This window comes from Atta colombica, unplaced genomic scaffold (assembly GCF_001594045.1).
Source record: "Atta colombica isolate Treedump-2 unplaced genomic scaffold, Acol1.0 scaffold102, whole genome shotgun sequence".
Classification (NCBI taxonomy): Eukaryota; Metazoa; Arthropoda; class Insecta; order Hymenoptera; family Formicidae; genus Atta; species Atta colombica.
In genome coordinates this window covers 51,193-76,863 of record NW_017259187.1, presented here as the reverse complement: position 1 = coordinate 76,863, position 25,671 = coordinate 51,193, and the positions used below count along the sequence as shown (strand labels likewise).

At 33.7% G+C, this 25,671-nt stretch overlaps 5 protein-coding genes across 8 annotated transcripts in view; 4 read left to right on the top strand and 1 right to left on the bottom strand.

Moving 5' to 3' along the window:
- The window catches only part of LOC108687856 (AN1-type zinc finger protein 5), a 25,612-nt gene extending 8,418 nt beyond the window's left edge, over positions 1-17,194 (top strand). Inside the window, exons 1-4 of one of the 3 annotated variants that reach the window (XM_018193883.1) lie at positions 8,313-8,330; positions 12,539-13,014; positions 13,665-13,836; positions 13,909-17,194. In XM_018193883.1, coding sequence (XP_018049372.1) covers positions 12,730-13,014; positions 13,665-13,836; positions 13,909-14,057 — 606 coding nt within the window. In that variant the 5' untranslated portion in view covers positions 8,313-8,330; positions 12,539-12,729 and the 3' untranslated portion in view covers positions 14,058-17,194. Of the gene's footprint in view, positions 1-8,312; positions 8,331-10,453; positions 11,436-12,538; positions 13,015-13,664; positions 13,837-13,908 lie in introns of those variants that run through there. The other 2 variants (XM_018193874.1, XM_018193866.1) reach the window with 2 other exon arrangements.
- A 1,675-nt stretch (positions 17,195-18,869) lies between these two features.
- LOC108687505 (small nuclear ribonucleoprotein Sm D3) lies at positions 18,870-20,680 on the top strand. Its single transcript, XM_018193286.1, has 2 exons — positions 18,870-19,305; positions 20,493-20,680. The coding sequence occupies exons 1-2, from the start codon at positions 18,990-18,992 to the stop codon at positions 20,603-20,605; spliced, it is 429 nt and encodes a 142-aa protein (XP_018048775.1). The 5' UTR covers positions 18,870-18,989; the 3' UTR covers positions 20,606-20,680.
- Positions 20,681-21,335: 655 nt separating this feature from the next.
- On the top strand, positions 21,336-22,367 carry LOC108688040 (nucleolar protein 12). Its single transcript, XM_018194123.1, has 3 exons — positions 21,336-21,532; positions 21,616-21,721; positions 21,800-22,367. The coding sequence occupies exons 1-3, from the start codon at positions 21,429-21,431 to the stop codon at positions 22,298-22,300; spliced, it is 711 nt and encodes a 236-aa protein (XP_018049612.1). The 5' UTR covers positions 21,336-21,428; the 3' UTR covers positions 22,301-22,367.
- Positions 22,368-22,377: 10 nt separating this feature from the next.
- LOC108688009 (endonuclease III-like protein 1) lies at positions 22,378-23,675 on the bottom strand. The gene is made up of 2 exons (XM_018194073.1): positions 23,021-23,675; positions 22,378-22,782 (listed from the first exon to the last, which is right to left on the bottom strand). The coding sequence occupies exons 1-2, from the start codon at positions 23,642-23,644 to the stop codon at positions 22,378-22,380; spliced, it is 1,029 nt and encodes a 342-aa protein (XP_018049562.1). The 5' UTR covers positions 23,645-23,675.
- Positions 23,676-23,875: 200 nt separating this feature from the next.
- On the top strand, positions 23,876-25,042 carry LOC108688019 (protein TSSC4). Of its 2 annotated transcripts, none has more exons than XM_018194086.1 (2): positions 23,876-24,094; positions 24,203-25,042. In XM_018194086.1, exon 2 carries the CDS (start codon positions 24,227-24,229, stop codon positions 24,950-24,952), a length of 726 nt encoding a protein of 241 aa, XP_018049575.1. In that variant the 5' UTR covers positions 23,876-24,094; positions 24,203-24,226; the 3' UTR covers positions 24,953-25,042. The 2 variants fall into 2 exon arrangements, with proteins under 2 accessions (XP_018049575.1, XP_018049584.1); XM_018194095.1 differs by having other exon boundaries at positions 23,876-24,121.
- Positions 25,043-25,671: the final 629 nt, after the last annotated feature.

The window sequence follows — 25,671 nt, the reverse complement described above, 5'->3', positions numbered from 1 at the left end:
AAAATATAATTATTTATTTTATTATATTGTAATACTTTTTTTACTTGTTCTATTGATTAAAATATCGAGATTATAATCATATCTATATTATAATACTTTATGAAATACAATGAAATAATTATTTATAATATAACATCTCTCTCTAATTCTTTTGTCGATACATGTTCTATTGTTTTATACATTTATACATATATTGTGTCTTCCAATATTAATACTTTCTAACGATGTTAATCTTTTTAAGCATTCATGATTATTAACAACTCCAGCTCATGCTCTCTAGCGTCGCCTTAGTTCCTGCTATCGATGGTTTCCGGGTGAATTTCTAAATATTCTGCTGGCTATTAGAAATTTTTTCGCGCATATCGTTCGACAGCGTGGTGCGTCCTTGCTTGTAACGCATGCGAGCGCTATGGCGCCCGCGTTCGGGCGACGAAACGAATATGAATCATCATCTCCCGATCGCATCGGCATGAGTGCGTGAAAAATGCGGGACGTCGCGAATGCGCGCGCACACGTGCATGCGATATTCCATTCCGTCGTGCGTTTCCGCGTGCGCGGGATCTATTATAGCGATAGAAATAAATCTAGTCAATCCCCGAACAAATGTCGAAATTCTCCCGAGATATAATACGAATCGTTGTATTGACGTAAATAAGGTGATGTATGAATTTATGCATACCGGGCGTACCGCAACATTTTGGGCGCATCTAAAGGCATCTAAAGTTAGATACTAGTCCTATTCTTCTTTTAAGATCCAGTTATCTTGTGATTTAACTTAATCTTATTTGACTTGATAATATAAAAATTGTTATTTTCTAGCTATGATTAATGAATAAACTAATGGTTTTGTAGTGATAACTTTAAAAATGATTTACTACAAGTCAGTTTAGTGATTAATTATGGATTAAAAAATACAATTTTTACATCAAGTTATCATCAAGTTAAACCTAATCACAGTTAATCAATAAAAACCTGACTTTAAAAACATGTAATCTTTTTGAGATCATAAATTTCGATCATTAATTAAAATTTTATTTATGAAATTATATTAATAAAAATTGTCATATCAATTGTTATGTTTTTTTAGAAATTTTATTAAATATCTATATTTAATACGTAAAAAAATTATATCCTCTCTATCCGTCCTTGACTTACTTTTTTTAAAAAGTGTACATATGTACTTATAATTCAGATAACCTTACTTCCATCCAAAGCGATTGTTTGTCATTTGAATTCGTCACAAAGCTAGCATTCGTGCAAATCTTGATTCTCGAGAGGTTTGTTCGCGTTGTGCTTGAATCTCTCAAAATTGTTACTTAATGCAATGTGTAGTAATGGAATAGTAAATATCTGTAATGGAGTAGTAAATCTTCAGCCCGAATTAATATATTAATTTCAGCTTCATTAATATATTAATTTTAATTTCGGTTAATTTACTGTTTATCTTTTTCTAATTCTTCGAAAGATAGAGTAAATTGAATCGAAGTTAAAGTTAATTTTACATTGGTAGAAGCGGACCTTAAACTGTAAAAAATGACCAATTACAATCGAATGTGAGAATAATTGATCAATTTCTTACAGCTTAAGATTTATTATTATATCTAATTTTATTATAGAAAAAAAATTGAAGATTTTAAATGCAAAAAATGTAAGCAACGCGAACAGACCTGAGAATATCCAACTTTATTACTACTATAAAGTGGCAATAGAAAAATGCTTCTATTTCAATTGAAATTGCTGTTAATATAATTCGTGCAGTCAATTGTCAACAGTCTGATGATTGCGACAGAAACTGGCGTGCATTTTTCTAATATCTGCTATCATATTAAACATGTCTTTTCGTTGAACCGTATACTGTTGCGAATTGAGCTTGATGAAAAGGAGCCTAAAGTGTTCTTCGCCTTTCGTTTCGATATAATAACTAAAACGTTTACCGATACGCGTTAATGCATTGCAATAAGAAAAAAAAAGTCATTCTAGTAGTAGAGAAAGCCTGGATAAAGTGTCGATGCTTTTTCCGTATCTGTATCCATGATCTCGTTGCGCTCGAATTGCATCGTTCGGTTATTACACACGGGAGCCGTCGCTTTGACTTTGATCGACGAATCCTCGATGGGTTTTGCGAGAGAAATTAGTTCGGAAAACTCATTTTGCGCGTTGACGCTTTCTAAGGTAAATTTATCGTTCACATTTTCTGAACGATTGGGAGCACCCGATATCGAATAAGAAGTAACGCTAGTTTCTGTCTAGTTGGAACATAAATAGCAGGTGCTCGCGCACAGTGTTCCGTTGTGTAATTGCACAGATTTGAATCCGATCCTGTTTTCTTCGCCTATTATTGAATGGATGCAATCTCTACACGGTGGAGAGTTAAAAATGATACCGCGGCAATATTAATGTCTAAACTCGAGAGCAACATTTTTAGTTTTGTGATCTTGTGTTACTTGCTTTCGTTCTAAATTTAGTTCTTACATGACAAGAAGGAGCATGTCAGTTCTCGGAGAATGAATTTAAAAGTATCCTATAAATCCTCTGTACTTTTTTATAAAGAGAGAGAGAGAGAGAGAGAGAGAGAGAGAGAGAGAGAGAGAGAGAGTAAAATTTTGCAAATTTGTACAATAATATAATTACATGCTGTTTCTTCCTTTTCCTTTTCAGAGAGCTTTTTATCGAGCAGTAATCTTATTTTCTTTAACGGGATATTTCTGCAATTTTTTAATGAATATTAGTAGTTGAACTTTTTCGTACTTTTTTTAAAAGAAATGCAAATTTTATTTAAAACAATTGGATTGAGATTCAAGAGAGGCTCAAGGAAATTTATATATAATTTCAATTAGTTTATCTTTCATTGTTGTCAAACGCACAAAAATGAGCAAAAAAGCTACGTTTTATGCAAAGATAGAATCTCATTCTTAAATTTTCACTTTGAAATTTATTGAAATTATGTCAGAAAAGTAGGTAGTTAAATTTTGTTAAATTTCGCGCATATTTATTGTCAGCTGTGGCCGAAAAGGAAGGCGGAGTTATCTCCAAGGTTGCGACTTGGCCAAGCTCTTCCGAAATCTGAGATATTCCTGTATGATAAAGGCGGTGGCGCCTGAGCTCGACTAAACGACTTTGCGAAGGTCGAACGCAATCGTGCAACGTTAGCGGCCATTGCGGGAAAGGTCGTTTACTCCTTCGAGTAAACAAAACTCTCGAATCACTGCCACATAGCGGCAAATCTTTTGCGACTGACGCAGCTGCACTATTTTTTTCGGTACACGGAATATACAGTTGTTAACCTTCAAGATTCCACCTGCAATATAAAATTAACTTTAATCTCAGTTTAACTATTGCTGTTTATCTTTTTCTAATTCTTAGAATTCTTAAAATTAGAAACAAGTAAACATTAATAGTTAAACTGAGATTAAAATTAATCTCATTTTGATGGAACCAGATATAAAATAGTTTAAAGATGTACAAGTTGATAGGTGAAGTAATCAGAATTAAAAAATTTAGCTTAAAAAATTTTTTAATTTTATAATTGCATTTTTTATTACTATATTATGTTATAGTTAAGTTTATTAGTACATTAGTTATAAGTTAGTTGTATATTAATTATACCTTTATAAAACAGAGAAATGAAAACGTAATGAACTTTAAAACTTTTAAGTATCTGGGACAATACTTTTTCTTCTTTTTTTCCAGAACAAGGTTTTAAAGAAAATTACACCGGGGATACTGTGGCACCCCATCTACTTAAAGGTTAATTGGTATCAAAGGAGCATATCTTTTACTTTGAAATTTATAATCCTGATCTAATTAAGTGCATATATGTATATACTGAAAAAAATGTATTGTTAATACATTTTTCTATCCATTCATTGAACTAGCTATGTTTTTCATATAATTCAAAGTTGCCCTCTTTCTTTTGGCAAAAGTTTAAATGCTATCCTTCGTCGTACCGTCCTAATTTTCTTTGTCATTGTCGCCCACTTCGTCCTTACATCCATATGAAGGATCTCACTTGATTCGTTATACGTGAATTCAATCGATACGACCTCTCGCCCTCCGTTGCTTGACGTCATTCTCTTTTTATTTCAATTTATTAAAATCGACGTTAAGGTCGCGCACGCGTTGCACCTTTGATAAACATTGAGGAGTAAGATGGAAACTTGAAAAAAAAAAATAACGCGATCGAATTTCGAAAGGTAAAGAGTTACACATCCGGCGGAGGATTGGGGGGAGAGGGAGGAGAAAAAGACATACTAGCATGACCAGCATGAATGAAGAAGCGTGGCGATCGAGTCATCGCATCATGTGAACTTTACCATGACTCTCACTTCATGCATACGATTCCCCTTCCTTTGTCCACTCTCTCTCTTTGTTTTTTCTCTGTCTCACTTTTTCCTGGCGTGGACATTTTTTTTAAACTAGCGCACGTTGTTTATAATTTATAGCAAAGATACGTCACAGCTCAGTTACGATAATAACGCGACATGACGATAAGAAATCCTTTTGCCGTCAAACGAGGAGGACCATTTGATCTTTTAATCCTTTTGAACAAACGTGAGAATATTTTTACGCATCACAGGAGATAAAATTCACTGTAAATACATATTTGGCACTCTCGTTGATCGATTTGTAAACAAAAATCGTCCGTAGATAAGTAATCGGGAAATCATGAATGCGTCATCCACATCGTTCGTTATCCATGTCGCATGAGTCAAATGCGCAGGCATATTGTAAAAGACGATTGAGATTAGCGATTCATTCCATGAAGTGGGTAATTATATTATTGACTATCACCGAATCGCTCTCTTTTCAAAATTAACAACTAGCTAAAGCTATTTTTGTGAAAAAAATGAAAAAATTGCATGTTTTAACTTGATTTTTATATTATCTTGATTTTTTTATTATTTATTTATTATTATGCAAAGAAAAAATATATGAATAATAATAATAATAATGATATAAGTTATTGCTTTTTTATAACTATGTACGTATAAGTTTAATTGATAACAGTGAAAATTATATATCGCTCATGGAAAGAACGATTTTTGCTAAAAAATTTTTAATTAGATATATTAATTAGATATTTTTAATACCTAACAAATGAAGTTTCGCGCATATTTGGGGCATGTGCTTATTCTTGTTTAAATTTGGATATAGTATACTCAATTTAACTCAACTTGCTTGTAACTTTTATAAAAATGAACACAAGAAAGTACTTGTAAAGAATTTTTTAAATTGAAACGTTAGACGTTAAAGAATAATACATAACGGTATTAAAAAATATATATTATAAAATGTAAAAATCTATATATTGTAAAAGGTAAAAATGTATATATTTGTATTAGATAATAAAGAAGTTGTAAATAATGCCAAAATCATTGAAAACAGAAAACTAAATATATCACATCCAGAGTGGCACCGAAGAATTCATTGTCATATGTTATATATTATTGTTACGTAAAAACAAATGGATATGTCAGACTACGAAATATTACTTTCAACTATTTTGAGCGTTACCATTTCTCGAGTACCAACAGTCATGATGCACGAATAAATAATAGACAGAATGCACACGCTCCGAATATACTTACAAATTTACGTATTAAAGATATTTACAATCCTCTGTGTACGGACAGTGTAGATAGACATAGTTTTCAGGAAGCAATAAAAAAGAAGAGAAAAGATTTAATTTGTCTTTCTGCGCCGCTCACTTTTGTTCGTCTCGGCCTTGCTGTGGCATTGCCTTCTCATTGTGACGAAGAAGCTCGCCAGCTCGATTCTTATAACCGATGACGACGTAGTTGTGACGTCACTAAGAACAATGTTAAAGCTATTGTCTCGTAAATCTCAAGAATTATCGCGCGAATAAAATGATTATGAAGGTTTCTAACTTCGTCAAGGAAAACTAAGAAAAACTATAAATTTTTTCACGTTGCTTGAAATTCTTAAAAATTATCGTACTTTAAACAGATAAATATATATTTGGGCGTTGAAAAGAGAGAAAATAAAGATTCTGAATGTGAAAGCAACGCTTTCAAAAAGTGAAGCAGATCTTCACACTAAAAAACATTTATATTTGTATGTTGTATTATTGTATTTTGGAAATGATCCACTCAAATCCTTAAATTTGGTGTTGAACATATTATATTTAAATTAATTGTCAGCATTTCTTAATGTCAAAGTAACATTTTATGAATAAATGAACAAAATAACAAAAAAATAATGTTTTTAAACGTAAATTCAAAGCTGAACGAATAAAATATTGATTTAACATATCATAAATATTAGTTTTAATGAAAAAAATGTTCCCAGGTTTGTTTATAAACTGTGTCAATATTATTTTTTTACGTTTAATTTTTAAATAATATTGTTAATATATATCTGTGTTATCTTCTAATATGTTCATCTTGTGTTAAATAAGCATATAAATTTGAGTGGACCGTTCGTGACACGTGAAGTGTATATGTCTTCATATAAATGTTTCAAATTATAGAAAAATCTGAGAAGAATTAACTCCTAGGAATGTTTCTAAAATATAACTCTCGAATGAATTGGACGAAGCAAATAAAAAAAAAAAATTAGAATGAGTAAGAATAAAGGAGAGAACATTGCAGAAAATGCTGGGCCAAATTAATTAAATGTCATTTAATTTTCTCTCTTCACTTGCGCAGTGTCGTTCTACCCATTTGACGTCACATCGACGTGGTATTGCAGCTGTCAAAATTTCACATGTCGCGTCCGTGTTGTCGGTCGGGTTCGACGAAGAGCGCAAAAGTGGGGTGAAAGCCCGATTAAGTTGGCTCGCGGGTCGAAAGTGGAGGGAGAAATTACTTTTCGATGGATTGTGCAAAACTGTCGGTGTTTACTCGCGTCGGTGTCTACTTGCGAGTACAAAGCGTTGCACGATAATTTCGAGTAAATGAAACAAACATCCTCTATATAATATTTACGATCTTTTTCGCGTGATATTTTAAGCGTTTTTTTTTTCGTGTTGTAACGCTTGTTAATTCTTTCCGTTAATAATCTTTCTTTCGAAATATCATTTGAATTTTATCCGAGGAAAGCGACTGAATTATTGAAATATGAATTGAAGTAGCAAGGTGACATTTTAATGACGTCTTATTAGTATTATTAGTGTCTTATTAATATTCGTCATTAAGCTATTGTTAAGAACTAAGAAGTCACTTTTTGATTGAATCGGCGGTTGGTTATGTATCTTGGAATGTGGTGAAAGTGAGCGAATGTATTGGAATATTTATCATTTTATTGGTCACTAGAGTAAATTTACTTATTTTTATCATTTTCACTTCGTTCCAAGATAAAAAATCGGACTCAGGATTTATATATTTTAATCTGAATCACAAAAACCTGTAATATAATCTGTAACGTATTTTTGAACGCGATATTTTTCGAAAAGAAGGCCAGATTCGATTCGGATTTCAGTTTCTATGATGATTATATCCGAGCTATTCGAAACTTTCGAATCTAAGAGGTTCGAGAATGCTAATTACATATATTAACAATATTATAACATTAATAGGTTTTCTCATTAATAGGTGAAACAAATGGAAATCTTTGTCGTATATCAAAATTTACTTAACAATAATTATGTTTAATGAAAAATTACGTTTTAGTGATTCAATTCGAGTAAAATTCTATCGCTGAAAGAGAGAGAGAGAGAGAGAGAGAGAGAGAGAGAGAGAGGCTGAAAGCGGAGTGCTTTATCACAGCTAACATAGTAACATCCTCGCTCGGAGGCGAGCAAGTCATTCGAGAAGCGCGTGTTTGGTGATCGGAGTTTGCTCGGCGATGTTTGGCGTAGGAGATATCGTTTCCGTGGCGGCGCCACAGAATTACACGAGCGTGAGAGACGACGGGCGAGACTGGAATTAAACGTCGAGTAATCGCCGTATTAAAATTCGTTGTCGTGCCACCTGTCCCAGTCTTTTCCGTCGCGCATAGCGTAGGAGCGTGCATTGGAAACACCTTACGGGGGAAAGATTTGATCGGCGGGTCTGCTGGTATTAGAAAGCTCCGCATCGGGGCGTTGGTGTTGTGAGCGCGCGTGCCCTCTCCCTTCCCCTCTCCCTTCCCCTCCCTTCTCCGCTGCCCCTTTCTTATCCATTCGCTTTCCTCGCATTATCGCCTCACTTCAGTGCCGTCCGCTGATCACCGCATCGCGGCGTTTCTATAGCTGCTCCGATCCCGCAGACCCTCTCTTTTACAAATTTCAGCTTTCTGTCCCTCACGTGCAATTTCGTGCGACGATTTCTTTTCGCGAGGTTAACATGATACAATTGCTCGAGAAAGATATTTCTCTCGCGCAATTAGAGGTGAGGACACGTCTTGTCACGATGTGTTTTTGTTTGTCACTTGTTAAAATTGAATTTTTTGTGTTTCGACGGAGAGTTTAAAATTATATTCTCCTGCTTTGTACATGTATATGTATTTTATATTACGCGCATTGCAGTTGTCTATATTAAGGTCTAGTGAACTTTGACAATTCTTCGTTGAAGCATTTTATTTGAGAAATCACGGTCATAAGTCAAGTCTTTCAATATTCTGATTAAGTGAACACGCGATTACGTATGATCACGATAGCTAAATTTTATGCTGTTTGAAGCTTATCAGAACCTAATAAAAAATTTTTATGCTTAATATCTGATGCAATTAATACTAATGTTACTCAGGAAATATTTTGCACTTTTCGTACGTTTTAAATTGCGATTGTCTGTGAAATAATTTTATAATTTCGAAAGCTCATTATCTCGAGATAAATTCTTTAACGTATTATTATACATTTATCTTGAGAAATTTGAAAATTTTTTATTTGAAGATCTACATATATTTATCGTTACATAAATACTTTGCGAAATATATACATTGAGAAAAATGTCTGATTGAAGATGGACGAACCAAAAAATTCTAATTATATCAATCAGAATTTCAGATCATTATTATTAGAATTTTAATAGATTTAATCAAAAAATTCTGATTTGTCCATTTTCAATCAGAATTCCAATTAATCCAACCAAACATTTTTCTCAGTGTATATATAATCAGAAAATTGAATGCTTAAATGGTTGAATTCTACGAAAGCAAAGTTATCCTTTTCCTGTCGGATTAAGTTACCCTTCATTTTATCTTCTAAAGATACTAGGTGTGGCGAATTATGCATTTCAGTTCGGCATACTTATAATTCACTCGGTTATTCGATATCGATAGAAAACTCGTCAGACATTCGAACATACATGCATATGCTTTCAACTACTATTTCGGTACGGTTCTATATGCTCGTTCTAATAACTTTTTCCCGATCGAGACGGTTGACCCAATTCTTAACCTCCTGCGACCCCTTATAACCGATAGGGAAGAGGTACCATTTGATTCAAATAAAGATACTCTTTATTCGAGAACCGCTTTAAGCAGTTGAATTTTAATGAGATTAAATCTTATAGTCTGATCACGCCCTTTTCGCAAATCTTCCTTTATTTTTTGTTAACTAAAAGCACCAGTGGGCTAAACGACATTTTGTAATATAAACAGAAAATAAATATATTTTTCCCATCATTTTAACTTTAGAGTTTATCTTCTTCGTTTTTGCAAAATATAGGTTAGTTCCTTGTTGCAGCGAATCCTTAATTCTATTTACAAATAGTTGAACGTCACGTTTATTATTATAATATACAGGTAAATTTTTATTATTATGTATATATGTTTCAACAATAAAAATTTGGACACTAGATTCCAAATTAATCATCAATTTAATCATCTAGAATTGAGGTCAGACTCTTTGGGGCACTCTTCATTAAAAATATATGGAAAATATATATAGATACGTGGCATTGTATGTGTTTGAATTTTGCGAAATTAATTTGTAGAAAAAAGTGTTATGCTTCTAATTTGCTATAAATTCATAGTTTTAACTTTTCATGAACTGTGCGGAAGCATAAACATGAGCTCTTTAAATATCATCTCCTAATTAATTTGGATCTGATCATAATGAGAGAATTTGTGTCACATTTAAGTATATTCTCATTTCCTTTTCAATTAGAGAACAAAGCTAATAATACAGTAGATCGATGACCCAGCTAACAATTTAATGTCTTAATCTCGTTGAAGGCAGAAAGTTGTCACCTGGAGAAATTTATAGAACTGTTTATCTGTATGTAAAAAAATTTGATTTATATTTTGAATTGCATTTCGTTGACTTTTGAATCTTTCATTGATTTGAAAAAAATGACACAGATCCTCGCATTTTTAGACCACGTATTCATAACCGGTCATAACGTGATATATCAGTGACATATATTCTCGTATAAAATATCTTCACTATAAAAGCATAAAATTCATCTTTACATAGAATAATCTCCAAATAGCTCGCGCGGCCGAGAAGCTGAGAACCGTGTCGAGAGTGTGTCAAAAAGTGGACTTGTCCCGCTTTTTTTTACGATTCGCGGCTTCAATTGAATTCAATTAGAGCCAATCGTTCTCGCCGGAGAGCGTTCGGAAATCACCGGCGCTCTCGGTTGCGTGCCGCATACGAAATCGTGGGAAGCGATGATCGACGATGAAATTTTCGCCGAAGAAATTCTCTCGTCAAAAGAGGGAGTCTGCGAGAGCGGGAGAAAGTGCGCGCGGTAGTCCTCGAGGCAGCTCGGGGTGTATACCCATGTATACCAACCGAGCGCGTAGCTGTGCTGATGACGGCGAACGGTTGAAGTTCCGTGTATCCACGATCGGCGCTAGATGCGCCGTCGCCGCCGCCGCCGCTGCGGAGTGCGGTAAGCGGTAAGCGGTTGTGGCAAGGCAACCGCCGTCGCCGTTCACCGCGTCCGCCGCCGTCGCTTACGCGTCCGCCCAAAAGCCCAGTACAGTGCACACAGCGCGTCTCTGGTTGTCTCTTGGTCGACCGATCGCCATCATGAAAACATTCGCCCGTCGTTATCGTTGTTTCGCCTCCGTCCTTGCGGGCTAGCGTGGATTGGAGATAATATCGAGCGTCGGGGAAGTCTGGACGATCCGCGTGCGCGAGCGAACACGGCCACGTTCACAGCGCGTTCCACCACGGCTCGTCCGTCGCCGCAGTCACCGCCACCGCCGCCGCTGCCATCACCACCGCCACCACCACACACGGGAAGCACGGGAACGGGAACGGGAAGCACGGGAACGCGAGGCGAAGGCTGCCCCGTAAGCCCCGTTTCGTTGGTGATTGCGCGTGCTGCGCGAAGTGCGCCGCGGGAGGATTATAAAACGAGGAAGAGAGAGACAGCCATCGTGACGTGGGAAAGAGACAGGCGATTCTCTCCCGACAGTCCTATTGTGAGCGGGGTGTCCGCGGATCGCGATAAGAGGATACGGCTGCCGCCACTTAAATGCCTCGCACAAATTCCTACTCCATGTTGTGCATCGGTTGCGACACGGCTGCGTGTTGGAAAGTGAGTAATATCGTAACGCTGCACGCGATCACGATTCACGCCTTCCCATCCCGTCGTCTCCGTTGATGATCTCTCTCTCTCGGGCTACGAGCTGCCCGAGAGTCCCTGGCTACCTAAGCTGCCTTATCAAAAGCTGCGGAACAAAAGGGAAGGAAAACGAAATATCAGATCGCCAAGATGACGTAGTAAAAATTCCTAGGAATTGTGCTTTCCCCTCTTCCTCTCGCGCTCTCGCTCGCTCCCACCAGAGCTCTCTCGCCTTCTCGCTCTCTGTCGCGCTCACGTTTTGGCCTCGCGGTCGGAGCATCGGATCTCCTTTTTCTCCCACATTGTTGTCTCCTTTTGTTGAAATTTCGGTTATTATCGAGTGCCTCGGCGTGTCCACAGATCTCAAGGGTATACCTCATTGAAGATATTTATGTTCTGACCTTGCATGACGCAGGAAGCAGGAGAAATTGTGAGAAGTCCCATTTTCTTGCTAAGTACACATCGTGTTATCTGAAATTTTCGAAAATTTGCCTGCTTTTCTTCTCTTAAACGCTCGTCATCATTATCGTTCGTCTTAAAAACGTCGTCATCTCGGATTTCCTCTTTTGTAGCTTTTATATTCTGTGATTTTGATGTTGTTCCTTTTAATTGTGTTGTCTTCGCATTTATTTCTTTGTCATAAAAAAGATCGCGATAATGTAATATATTTTATGAATTAATTGTAACACCACAAGTTTAATATTTATGAAGTGCAGTACTCTTTGTGATCTTTGATTGTGATTTGGCTTTGTCATTCTTGTTTATGATGCGTTTTAATTTTTAACGTACTTTATATTCTCTCAATACATACTGTTGTTGATGTATTTGTATAAAAAAATAACCATTTGATGTACATGTATAAAAAATAATTATTTAGACATTTAAATATAAGAATTAAATTTATGAGATGATAATATTGTTATATTTACATATATTTTAATTACGTGTATAATTTTATGTGTAACAAGTTTATATTATCTATTCATAAGTTTTATAGTTTAAAACTTTGTAATATAAGATCTTGATTGACATTTTATTTTATCCTTTGCTTAATTGCATGATTTACTTTTAAACAGGTGAGTACATGGTGACACACGGTTGCAGAGGAGCAATTGGGAAGAGAGCTGCAGCAAAGGACTACACCTAGTTATCCTACACAAAGCTGACTGCAACTTTCCACTGTTTCTCAAGGCAGTGATCGCAACTAGGATATAAACAGAAGTTTCCTTGATTTACGAAGAGTGTACACTAATAAAAGACGAGAGTTATGGAACGAGAGTCTAATCCTATGCAAGCTCTGTGTCGCAGTGGCTGTGGATTTTATGGCTCGCCAGCTACTGATGGCCTTTGTTCCCTTTGCTATAAGGAAAATCTAAAAAAGAAGCAGCAGCCACCAGTGTCAGCTGCTACCGTACCAACCTCACAGACTGTCTCCAGCAACGCTGGCACGTTGCAAAGCAGTTTTGGTAGCCCAGCAGCTACAGGAACGACGGCCCAACCTACCATTCCTACTATACCTCAGTCAACGTCGGATCTACCCAGTCCCAAAGAAGTGAGTATTACCATCTCTTTTTCATAGCTGCTCTGCACAAACGTAACGCCTTTGTTCTTTCCATTAATTTGCAGAAAATAGCGCTTATAAGCAGTCCTGAACCCACAAGGTCGTATACATCAATTGTTTTTAGTCTTTTAGTAAAACATAATAAAGCTTTCAAAACAGCCAAAGGAAAGAATATAAGAAATTGTTCGAAATATTAAACTGCAGCATATATTCATAGCTTCTTTCGCATTGTTTTAATGAAAGTTTATCTTATAGAAATTCATGGACTGTAGATAAGAGAAAAATTATATAATTATATTATCTATAAAAATAGATTATCTGTATTTTTAAGAGGGAGTGATGCAACATACCTAATTGAAACATTTAAATTCTGATAATGATTATAATGAAAATTTATTGAACAATCTGTTTTATTTGTTATACTTATTATTTTTCTAAATGATGTAGACAAATTTATATCTAATCAATTATTAATATAAGGATTTATATGTTTCTGTAACATAATAATGCAATTCTTTCCATTAAATTTAAAATAGGATACCATAAGAGATATCAAGAAAGGAAACTTTTAAAAAATAACTATAACAATAAATAATTATTTTCATTATTCTTATACGGTATGTGTTACTTCTGTCAAACAGGTAAACAGAGAAGATCAGGAAAGTGAAGTAGGTGTAAGCAGTGCAGTAGCTGAAGGTTCATCAGCGAGTAGTGGCGATGTAGATGACTCCTTTGATGGCAAAGAGACTGATAAAGAATCTAAGAAGAAGAAAAATCGTTGTGCTGTATGTCGTAAAAAAGTTGGTTTGACTGGTAAGTGCGATGCAATGTGATTAGTTAATGATGTTGTTAGTGGATGTTGTTTTGACAATGATAAATTTGCAGGATTTGAGTGCCGTTGTGGAGGACTATTCTGCGCCGTGCATCGATACAGTGACAAGCACGATTGCAAATTCGATTACAAAGAAATGGGCGCTCAAGAAATTCGGCGCAACAATCCAGTTGTTGTTGGTGAAAAAGTGCAAAAAATTTGAACTATTTAGTGTGTAGTCGTTGGGAAAATGGTTATTATAACTATATAAACAAACAGAATATAAAAAAAAACACGCAGAAAACGAGATAAATTATCTGGCAGCTGATTCGCACGTCGAGGGGTGAAACGAGCGAGCGTGTAAGATCGTAAGCGAGCGAGAGAATGAATGAGTGAGCGCACAAGAGCGACAGTAAAATTGTTTTGTAGCTGAATGTCGAGGTAAGATAGAAAAATGAAGAAAAGAAACGAATATCAGACAAAACAAATAAACGAAAGATTGCAAATTAGAATGTGTGCGCGTGAGTGATTGATTCGTAATTGGATGCCAGTGCCATGTAAGTTTCAGATTGTCATCTAGCGAGAGAATTTTAATTGAGAATATACCTGGTTACTAACTGCTGCCAGTTTATTACTATTATTACCTATTATTATCTTCATGATTATTACGGTTTATGATTATTCTATATTATGTTTATTAATTTACTTAAATGGAAAATTCTGCGAAAATATGAAGCTCGTTTTACGTAAAGGCAGAACTCTTGGTGCGGTCAGTCGATCCAGGACGTCTTCTTAGAAGTTTTGGTTTGTTCGAGAAATTTTATACATTACTGTTTCGTTTATATATATCAAAAAGTAAAAAATAGGGAATGTTGCTTAGGTAATGGCTGACGTTGATGGGTGATCACAATCTTAGGTTAATAATTAGTCTAATAATTATTAAGTATATTAGTCTATTGATTCATAAATAATGCAATGAAGTATAAGTAGTACTGTGTGTTTATGTCCAATTTCACGTGAATATAACCAGCAATTATTACTCATTAAATATGTTTCAACCTATATTGCAAATAATTATTTACACTACGGCCGCCAATCTGGGATTTGTAAATTAAACCCCTCTTTAACGTATTTCTTCGATTTCTCTTAGAACATAAATGAATTGTTAATGTTGAAGTCGATTAGTTTATACTCGTTTTCTTTATTTTTGCTTGTTTTACGAGTTTTGTAGGGTAGCTGCGCGAGGTATTCCGGTGCTGCACAGCAGCGCATAATGTAAGAATAAATGATTAATAAAATGTCTAGAGAGGCCGGGCATTATATGAACGACGAAAGAAGAGAACTATTAAAGTTTGTAAAGTGTGAACGTATACTAAAACCGTGCGCGAAGGATATTACACTGATAAATTTTATAATTCACGTACATACTTCTATTTTTCTTCTCCGCGCTTAAAACTCGTGCCGAATTTTACTTTCCATTTTTCGCTCGTAAATACTTATACATGTTTGTAAAGTTATAGCATACATGAAAAGGTGCTATAGCTGTCCAGCTTTATTATATTCCTGTAAAACAAGATGAATGAAGACGATAAAACTGCGCAAACTACGCCTCACGTATAGGTCAATTCCTTGAGAACTTCATGAGTGAGTTGAGTTTGGATCTTTAACGAAAAGAATATTTAAAAAAAAACACACTGTGCGACTTTGCAATTTTCACGTAAAACAAAGTAGCAATGTTTTCTTCTATTTTTTTTTCTTTGTGTTATTTTGGGACAAAGCGCTTAATCTAAATTGTGCTGCCGTGCTTTTATTTTTTGTTTTGTAATTAGTGGACTTGTATAAATATTATCCGCCTAAAAAAAAATTGTTTTTGCGTCGCATCGAAAAATGTACATCAAATATCTTATTTTCGATAAATATATGAAGCGTTCTGTTAAATGTGTAATCGTAAGGTCTATCAAGTTTTTTATGTGTTTTTCTTTCTTCAGCTTCAAGTAAGCGAATGCTCTGCATTAGTTATCCCGTATTAAGTTACCAAATATATTTCACGTGTCGCCGCCGAAAGTACTCCAGCCGCGAACGATTTTCTCCTCGGATACGTCAGCGTCGCAGCTGAAAGTTTCCAGAAAATTTTTGCGACTTAACGATACCTAGAAATTAAGGCAATCGAAAAAGACTACACTTTCGGTATAATCATCAATGGATAATTTGAGCACGATTTCTCCGCGATCTTTACGGGACGACTTATATGCGCCGATTTCACATAGACAATATATACATATATATATATACATACATATATTTTATCTTGTATCAAGATATTATTGTTGTCGATGGATCTGTTCTTTTTTCCTTTTTGGCGCACCTTTTTAAGAACGCTGATGAGAGAAATCAGAATCGTGTATAGAAAAAAAACGCACACCATGTTAACACGTATACACATTTACATTTACACGTACACATTACATACACATTACATACACAGACACCGATTATCAGTAATATCGACGGAATGGTTGCCTTCAGGCCTTCATCCTATTTTAGGCATAGCATATTTTTCTAACGTGTATCGCAATATCGGAATAATCTTGCCTAGCGAGAGCGATAGAATGACCGAGAGAAAGAGAAAGAGGAAGAGAGTGATTGAGGGAATGCGTATGTGAAGAATAGAGATGCCTGGGAGAATGAGGCAGAGGAATGCGTGCGGAAACATAAATGATTTATAGGAGAGGCGAGAGAAAAAGAGAGATTGAGAGAAAAAAAGAGCGAGAGAGAGGAAAAAAAAGTTTATCAGCGATGATCGTACTTGGCTGACTATATAAGGACGTAACACGATGCTTGTAATTATTACGATTGATATTAGTACGTTTAAGCTATTAAAAAAGTAACATCAACTTTAATATATATTATATGATTACAATTACCATCCTCTTTGAAATGCTTTAGACATTTAGGTTTCGCGTACGTAAAGAAAGTTAGTGTGCTACGCTTTTTCCCTCTTTCCCTCCTTCTTATTCCTCAACGACGCCTCATCCTCTTTCTTCCCAGGCCTTTACGGGCCCTTTTGACAATTCTTGAAACGTTTAATAATTATAGCAGACTATATTTATGTATATTTAAAAACAAAATATATATAAATGCATCGCCCCTAAACGAAAGCCGGAAATCGTTTTTTGTGTGTTCTCGACTACTTTGTATAGGGTTCTTTAATTAGCACCTCATCGAATTATATTGTAGCCGTAATGTACAAAGAAAAAGAGAGAAGAGATGAGGTAACTTCTCCCGAACGTATTTGAATGAGGTGCGACCTTATTTTCTCTGTAATGAAAATTTTTGCTGCAATAAACGGTTTATCTTTTATCACGTTGAATACTCGATGCTATCTTGACCGAAATTTATATTGTTATGCGTATAACGATGCCTTTAAAAAATTTAATAATAAACGTGAATCGCATTGTTTTTTTTATATTTTTTATACATTCTGTGTGTAATACAACACACCTGATTTTAGCAATTTTATTATATGATACATTATTAAAAAATTATTATTAATGCGTTAGTTTATCGAAAAATATAATAAAAAGTTAAAATAATACATAGAAGTATATTTCTAAAATAGATATTTACAATTATTAAAAGAAAAAAATATCATGATGAGAAGGAAAATAAAACATGAAAAGGAACAAACGCGATTTTCACATTAATAAAAATGTTGTGAGAAATTAGATATTCGAAGAAAATGATTTTTTATTTTATTTTATTTTAATCTTTTTTAATTTGGTTAGAACTTCCTCTATATGTAAAATTGCGTAAAATTGAGTCTCGTAAACGCCTCTTTGATCGTATTTACAATTATTGTATGAATATCAACACCCACGATGAACGGAAAGAATTTAAAGTAATGTAGATAATAAGGCATTATGTGATAATGATTGCATATTTCAATGAGCAAAATGTGAGGATAAATGGGTTTTTAAGCTTTAATAAATGTAAATACGTTTGTTTTTTTTATTCATAAAATCCGCAATCTCTATCAGAAATCGAGATATTTTAATGAATTTACATAACGATGTAACGTAGTGTAACTTAATATTTGTAGGCATTCAGCGTAGACCATTTTATTTTACAAGCTTAGCATTGCGATTGATCGAAGCATGGTGTTTCCATCATGCAAATCAGTATTTCATGATTTTAAAATCATATCCAAAAGACACAACCGATTGCATGAAAATGTAGTAATATGAAATGTTTAACAATGTTCAGCAAGCCAATCATATTAAAGAATTTTACTTAACAATTGCAAAGTTGCTTTTCGGCAATCACATACATAATTGACATACCCATTGGATCTGTTTTTTATTTCTGTAATTAGAACTTTTTTCTCACTTTTTTCACAAAAACAGATTTATTATTCCATTTCTGAGAGCTTCTTGAATTTATAAAGCTGGCTCTACATTAGTTACAAGCTGATCGCAAGTTTGTTGCGATCAGCCAATATGAAGCGTTGATTTCAAAATGCAAGCTTCAGATTGGCTGTCGCAACAAACTTGCAATCGGTTTGCAACTAATGTAGAACTGGCTTTCCAATATTGCATGCGCAATATTTTTTCCAAGAATAAAGATGTGAGGAAATAATCAAGTCAAATAAAAAATAATTATATATTAATATTTAATATCCAATAAAGATGCTTAAAAGAATATTTATATAAGAAATTAATTTATTTCAGGAAAGACAATCGACATCGATCTTTTTCGATATATCGATACACTTATTGACTTGTATCTCATCATGATGTAAGAATATCAGGTGTTCCGTTGCGCTAATGGCGATAGCAATACTGGAAACAACCAATCAAATTTTTGCTCAAATTAACTTTCTTGCGTATAATATAGCGTTGGCATATTGAAATAGCCAATCAAAATTTTGTCCAAATTTACGCTGCTACTGCGCAATCATTGGAACGGAACATCTAGGAGTATTCTTATATCATGTATCTCGTTATTTCATATAGTTCATATTGTTATAGTCGCTGCGTTTGCTGCAACGCTTTTGAAGTATAGAGGAAAATACGGAATAAAAATATTTTTAATGAAAATTACGGTTTACAAGAATTTTTAAAGTTAAGAAAAGCGTCCGCAGCGTTATTTAGCGACAATGTCAATCGGAGTTCCCATTAAAGTGCTCCACGAGGCTGAGGGTCATATTATAACCTGTGAGACGAATACCGGCGAGGTATATCGTGGCAAATTGATAGAAGCCGAGGATAATATGAATTGTCAAATGCAGAATATTACAGTGACGTATCGGGATGGCCAAGTGGGACAGCTAGAGAATGTATACATTCGCGGCTCGAAAATTAGGTTTCTCATATTACCAGATATGTTGAAAAACGCACCTATGTTTAAACGACCTGGTGGCAAAGGATCGGGCACAGCCGGTAGAGGAAAGTCCGCAATATTACGAGCTCAAGGTTTGTGTACTCCTGCAATCTGTTCAAATTAATAGACGAAGTTAGGTAACCCTACATGATTAATAATAATGATCAGTAATATCGAATTAATATTACTGACAGTATGCATCAATATTTTCAGTATTTTTACAATCTTATCGATCAGTATTATTGACAATATATTTCTCTTTAGTTTTGTGTACATTATTTATTGTTATTCTGATATACTGTGATATGGATCTTAATAAAGCAATACTGTTGCTTGAGAATCAAAATTTCATCTTGTCAGTATTCTATGTAATCCATCAATTTAATCCATCAATATTATATACATAATCAATAATATTTCAGTTTATAATCAGTATTTGTTAATGTTAACAGTTTTATTAACCGTGCAATATTATATTCTAAAAATCTTTATACTATATAAATCTTTATACTATATTCTGAAAAACATGGATATTTATAAAAGAAAGCAGAAAAAGATTAATGTTTGTTTCTATCAATATAGATTAATTTTAATCGATTCGAGTTTCTCTTCATAAATTTTCTAAGTTCTTTTTCATTTTCTAAATTCATCTTTTAAAATTAAAAGAAAGTGAAGAGTAAATTGAGATTAAAATTACTTTAAGTTAGTAGAAACTTGGGTCTTATTCTGATATACACTGTTAATTTTGAAAATCTGTAGTATAGTGAAGTCCATTTTACAATTGTTTTAATCCTGTGTCAGAAATTGAATTAGATTGGAATCAATCAATCAAAAGAAAGAGAACTTAATTTCTAATCTGATAAATATAATATTTATTAATTCTTCCAACTACAACTACTTACACAACTATACTTATACAATTGTAGAATGGACTTAACATGGATTATAGATTTTTAGTACTGACAGTATATCAGAACAAGCTCTTGGATCTAACAAAGAAAAACGAATAGAAATAAAATTTTAATATTTGTTTTAAAATCGAATTATATTGGAATAATTAAATAGAAAGTAATTAAGTTATATTATTAATCATTATTATTAATCATTCAATTAGAAAATAATATTAATGGTTTTATGCACAATATTTAATAATATAAGATATTTAAGAATGTGTATGCAAAATAAATATTTCTTGTTAGTTTAAATCCTTTTTAAGATAAGATTCGCATATGTTACACTTATATACATTTGATAATTTTATGTAATAAAATGTTTCCAGCTCGTGGCAGAGGGAGAGGACAAAATCAAAGAGGCAAAGGTACTGGTTCGGCACCTTGGCTGAATCAACAGAATCAACCAGGTGGATCTCAACCTGGAAGAGGCAGGGGATAAATCTTATGATAATAAACTTTATTTTATAAATACAAGTGTAAAATTTCATTCCTGTATTTTTGCATCATTTCTAAACAGTATATTTCTGCATTCAAAATTGTAATCTATATTTTCAATGTATGTGTGAGATTAATAATAAATCTAGTATTGTATTACGTGTTTACTGTGCTTATAAGAAGTGTCTCCTTTAAAGCTAAATTAGAACTAGATAATCCTAATTCATTGTCTGCCTTAAGATGATTAAGAAGATAGATCTTTAGATTTATTTTATGACTGATTTTATGACAAAATTTAATTTATTATGCAATAGATAGATATGGAAATACTGAGAGTATTGCAATCTTCTAAATAAATAATATTTAAATATTCGATTTATACCTATAAAAATTCTAAAAAAATTAATTTTAAATTTTGTTGTGATAGTTCGAGAGATCAAAATGGGTATTTGTCAAATAAAATGTGGAAAATTAATTTTTATTATAAAAAAAGATAAAATCAAATGTATTATATTGTCAGCAAATATAAATAAATAAGTATAATAATAGTAAAATAAGTAAAATAATAACAGGCAAAATAATAAAGCTTAATTCAAATAACCGCTACAACATGGCAGCATATGATGCCACGTTCTCATTTGCTGTTAGAAATGTATGCGCAAGAGCACACCCGAGTCCTTCCACCATGGTATTTTGCAGAAGTCGTATCACATTTGCACTTGTTTGCACTTGCAGTTCATGATCGTACGATCAACACATGTATTTTTCGATAACCAATCTCTAGTAACTAGTGTAGGAAATAACCTATCGTAAATATAATTACAATTATGTTTAAAAATTCTCAACCACAATTACTTAATGTAAATAGAAAACCCAGCCAACCGAAAAGGCGAAAAAAGATCACGCTTGTCTTCGATGAAGAGAAACGACGGTAATTAATGTGCAAAACTTGTAATTGACATGTACTTACATATATGTTGATACAAATTAATTTATATTTATCCAAAAATGTAGAGAATTTTTAGGAGGATTTCGTAAGAGGAAACTAGAACGAAAAAGGAAGGCTCAGGAACAGTTACAGCAACAACTAAAAGAAGAACGAAAGAAAATTAAACAAGAAGTGAGTCACATATTATTTTACTTTATAAAATAAAATAAAGTATTTCTTGAAGAATTGAAAAAAGATATTTCTTTTTAGGCACGAGAACGTTATAAGAAATCATTATCGAATCAAGTCGTCCCAGAGCTGCAAGAATTATTATCTCAACAAGAATTTGATCTAGATAGTCATACAGTTAGTATTTTAGAGTTGAACATTGCAGATCTTAAAGAAGGAAAAAAATGGATAGGTGAAAACAAAATTACAGAAGAAAAAGAAGAACAAGAAAATGATGAAAGTGACCAAAGTTACAATGACGACGATGATGATAAGATTGTGGGAATGTCGTTGCAAGAGAAATGTAAGAATCAAGTGCAGCCAAAATCTAAATCCAACAGTCATGAGATAAAATCTGCAAAAGAATTAAAACAAGAAATAAAAAAAGCAGCGTTAAAACGCATAAAAAAAAGTAAGGCATTTCAACAAAAACAAAGATTAGAACAACAAAAAAACAAAAAACAAAATAAACAAAAATTGCAGAAAACACAGGGGCTAGTGCACAAACGTGGCAAGAGGAGTAAAAAGAAATCTAGGCGCTAGGAAATTTGATAAATTTACTGCACAAATTTTAAATAAATATATTTTGTAAAAAGTATTACATTATAAACATGCATTTATCATTTCTTTGTTCTTCCACCTTTTGAAGCAAAGGAACAAATATCCTTATTGAGACATTCTGAACATTTAGGAAATCGAGGTAGACAAGTTTCTTGACCAAATCCTACGAGGAGATGATTTACTTCGCTCCACAAAGGCTTAGGAAGCCAATCTTCCAACTCATTTCTCGTCTGCTCTGGTGTTTTGGTCGATTTTTTCACCCATCCTAATCTGTTAGCTATTCTGTGAACATGTGTATCCACCCCGATACCAGATACTTCTCCCCAGGCAGTTCGCATGCATAAATGAGCCATTTTAGGACCTACTCCTGGCAACTCGCACAACTCTTTTACTGTTTTTGGTATGTCACCTCCATATTTGTCTAGAAGGATCACTGACGTCTTTTTTATATACTTTACCTTTTTCTAAAAAGAAAAAAAACATTTTTAATACAAAAAAATTATTAACTGTAAACTTAATAGGAAATTCATAAAAATATGTATAATTACAAATAACTTAACAGTTTAACATATAAACAAAAATTAAAACAAAAATTACTAAAAAGAAAATAAATTTTTAAATGGGTTAGTAAATGAATTTATAAACATAACAAGAAGTTTAAGATAAGAAAAATCTTGTAAATAAATAAGCATTGATTTTTACTTTCCAAAATCCAACTGGGTATATAAGCTTGCCTAGATCATCATCAGAAGTAGTTGCTATAATATTTGGTTTACAACCATAAGTGTTCAGACGCTGCATAGCAGCATGAGTGACTTGATCCTTTGTTTGACTACTCAGCATCAGAGCTACTAGTGCTTGATATCTAGATACTACAGGACTGGCATCAGGATCTGTACACTTGTGACAGCCCATTGTGTCAACTGGAGCTGTCTCGCTCTTTCTCATTTCTTTAATATTTTCAAGAATAGTTTCCCAATTCGGTGGCATCCACTGTTTCTTATCTTCAACATTCTTTGGATCCAATTTGAATTCTACATTCTCGTTCTTTATCTCACATTCTTCAGTCTTGATATCTTGTACATCTGTCGACAGCTCCACATTTTCACTTTTTATTGGTGTCTCTTTGATATTTGTTTCGTTCTCTACCATTTCATGCTTGATCTTAATCAGTACATGTTTCTTTGTGCTAGTCCTCGCCAATCTTTTCTCTTCATCACCGAAGTAGGGTGACGTTTTCTCCGAGGAGTCTGCGTTAACGAAGGTTTTGCCTGAACGTAAAGTTCTTGATGCCGAGAGACCAGCCAGCTTCAATCGTTTACTCATTTTGTCAGACGAAACACGTTACGGTGTCAACGCATTGATTCCTGCGAGTAACAAGCAGAATGTTTGTACCTGAACTTCGCAGTACGTCATTCGAAATTGGCATAACCATTCCCGCTCGTGCAGCTCGTATAATTGGACACTTAAAGCTAAGGTTAGGTTAGGTTAGGTTACAATGGAATCATCCGTGTAGCTTTCTGCACTATTCTTCACTTGAAATGAAATAGATGTACTATAGACGTTAGAAAGAAAAAGAGAAAGAATTAAAAGTGAGAGAATGGATGGAATGGATCAGAATGGATGAAAGAAGTTATTTCACCATCCATTTCTTCCAATTGCAGAATTAAAGTATATCCTGCTTATTGTATTTACTTGCAACTAACGAAAATCGATTCATCACGAAACATTTCTGCAATATTACTGTTGCGAAACAAAACGTCAACATAACCAAAGGTAAACTAATTTAACATCAACTTCGAGGTTTGTAATATGTGATATTTAATGTATATTGAATTCATCATTTAAAAAATCCTGATAAATTTGTAAAATGAATAATTGTAGCCAAGAAGCCTCGCTGTTTTTAAAATGCATACCTCAAATAATTTTACTCTACGCGGTGGTGATGCAGCATTCGCCAATAGGCAGCAGGCACTATTCGATCAGCTCTTGATTGCGGAAAGTAATTGCAATAAACATGACAAACCGGAGACGGACAATATGGAGATGGTCGAACAAAGGAAAAGGCCAGCCTCAAGTGACGACCGGAGGCAGAAGAGAGAAACAAAGAGGTTTAGCGGTAAGGAGAGTATTTTTAAGCGTCCAGAAGGTCCGGCGCCACGCACGAATTTCAGAAATATTCCGGACTATCACAGAAATCCGCATAAATGGGTCAAATATTCTCTGGATGATGTATCCAACGAAGACATGACGGAGCACAGTAACACACAGGCTGCTATGTCATTTCTGCGAGAATTGAAAGCTCGTAGGAAGAAAGAAGAAATTGGCGAATGTGAGGAGGAGATGAACGCTGAGACTTGCGAATCAAATTCTACAGAGACGCAATTTAAGAAAAGGTCATCATCGTCGCAGATCACATTTAAAAAACCACGAATGAGAGAGACAATGGAAGATATTGTAGAGCCAGACGACAAGCCTATATTCAGAAGTAGCAAAATCATTTTGCCAGAATATGTGATCGGACAGAAACCAAAGAGGACATGTAAACAGAATCGACCAGTGATTAAAGTCGATCGCTCGAAAGAACTTAGATTAGATCATTTACAAGAACCAGATAAAGAAGAAGATGATTGAAACGAATATACAGTGCATAAAATTGTATGAATGCAAATATATAGAGATTGTAATTGTGGATATTTGCTTGAAAATAAAACAATTTACGAGTATTTATATAGGTCCTCGTACTAATTTCATAGAAAATTAGATTCCGGTGAAATTAATTAATTTTTGCATATATATATAATTTATAACGTGTGATAAACAAAACATGTTATTAACACAAGACTCAATAATGGATAGTTTTTGAAGTGTATTAAGGGTGTAAAACTTTGTGGGAACCTTTTATATAATATATATAATAACTTAAAAACTATTCATTATTGAGTCTTGTGTTTATAAGGCTAATCTCTAAATTTCTTACATAATTTATCCTTTCTCTTTTTTTATGCTGGAGAAAAGAAAGCGAAAAAGGATAAACTGTGCAAGAAATTTAACTAAAAAAAGAATAGATTAATATTCATTTCTAACAATATAGATTAATTTTAATCTTAGTTCAACTTCATTTTTTTCTAATTCTTAAAATTAGAAAAAGATATAATAGATAAGTTGAACCGAAATTAACGTTAATCTACATTGGCGGAAATAATATCTTTTGTTCACTACATATGCATTATATATGAAAACTAATTCAATTCAGAATTCAATTTTTCATATAATTAGTGTGAGATCCTTTATAAACATGTATAAACACTCATTGAAAGCAATACATATTAATATCATATCCATAGGATATG

Bases quoted from the DNA above. Each gene is read 5' to 3' on its own strand.
- LOC108687505 (XM_018193286.1), top strand. From the start codon at position 18,990: ATGTCAATCGGAGTTCCCATTAAAGTGCTCCACGAGGCTGAGGGTCAT. The intron at 19,306-20,492 runs GTTTGTGTACTC...AAATGTTTCCAG, and splicing joins CGCAATATTACGAGCTCAAG to CTCGTGGCAGAGGGAGAGGA.
- LOC108688040 (XM_018194123.1), top strand. From the start codon at position 21,429: ATGTTTAAAAATTCTCAACCACAATTACTTAATGTAAATAGAAAACCC. The intron at 21,533-21,615 runs GTAATTAATGTG...CCAAAAATGTAG, and splicing joins TTCGATGAAGAGAAACGACG to AGAATTTTTAGGAGGATTTC. The intron at 21,722-21,799 runs GTGAGTCACATA...ATTTCTTTTTAG, and splicing joins GAAAGAAAATTAAACAAGAA to GCACGAGAACGTTATAAGAA.
- LOC108688009 (XM_018194073.1), bottom strand. From the start codon at position 23,644: ATGAGTAAACGATTGAAGCTGGCTGGTCTCTCGGCATCAAGAACTTTA. The intron at 22,783-23,020 runs GTAAAAATCAAT...TTTTCTTTTTAG, and splicing joins ACCCAGTTGGATTTTGGAAA to AAAAAGGTAAAGTATATAAA.
- LOC108688019 (XM_018194086.1), top strand. From the start codon at position 24,227: ATGCATACCTCAAATAATTTTACTCTACGCGGTGGTGATGCAGCATTC.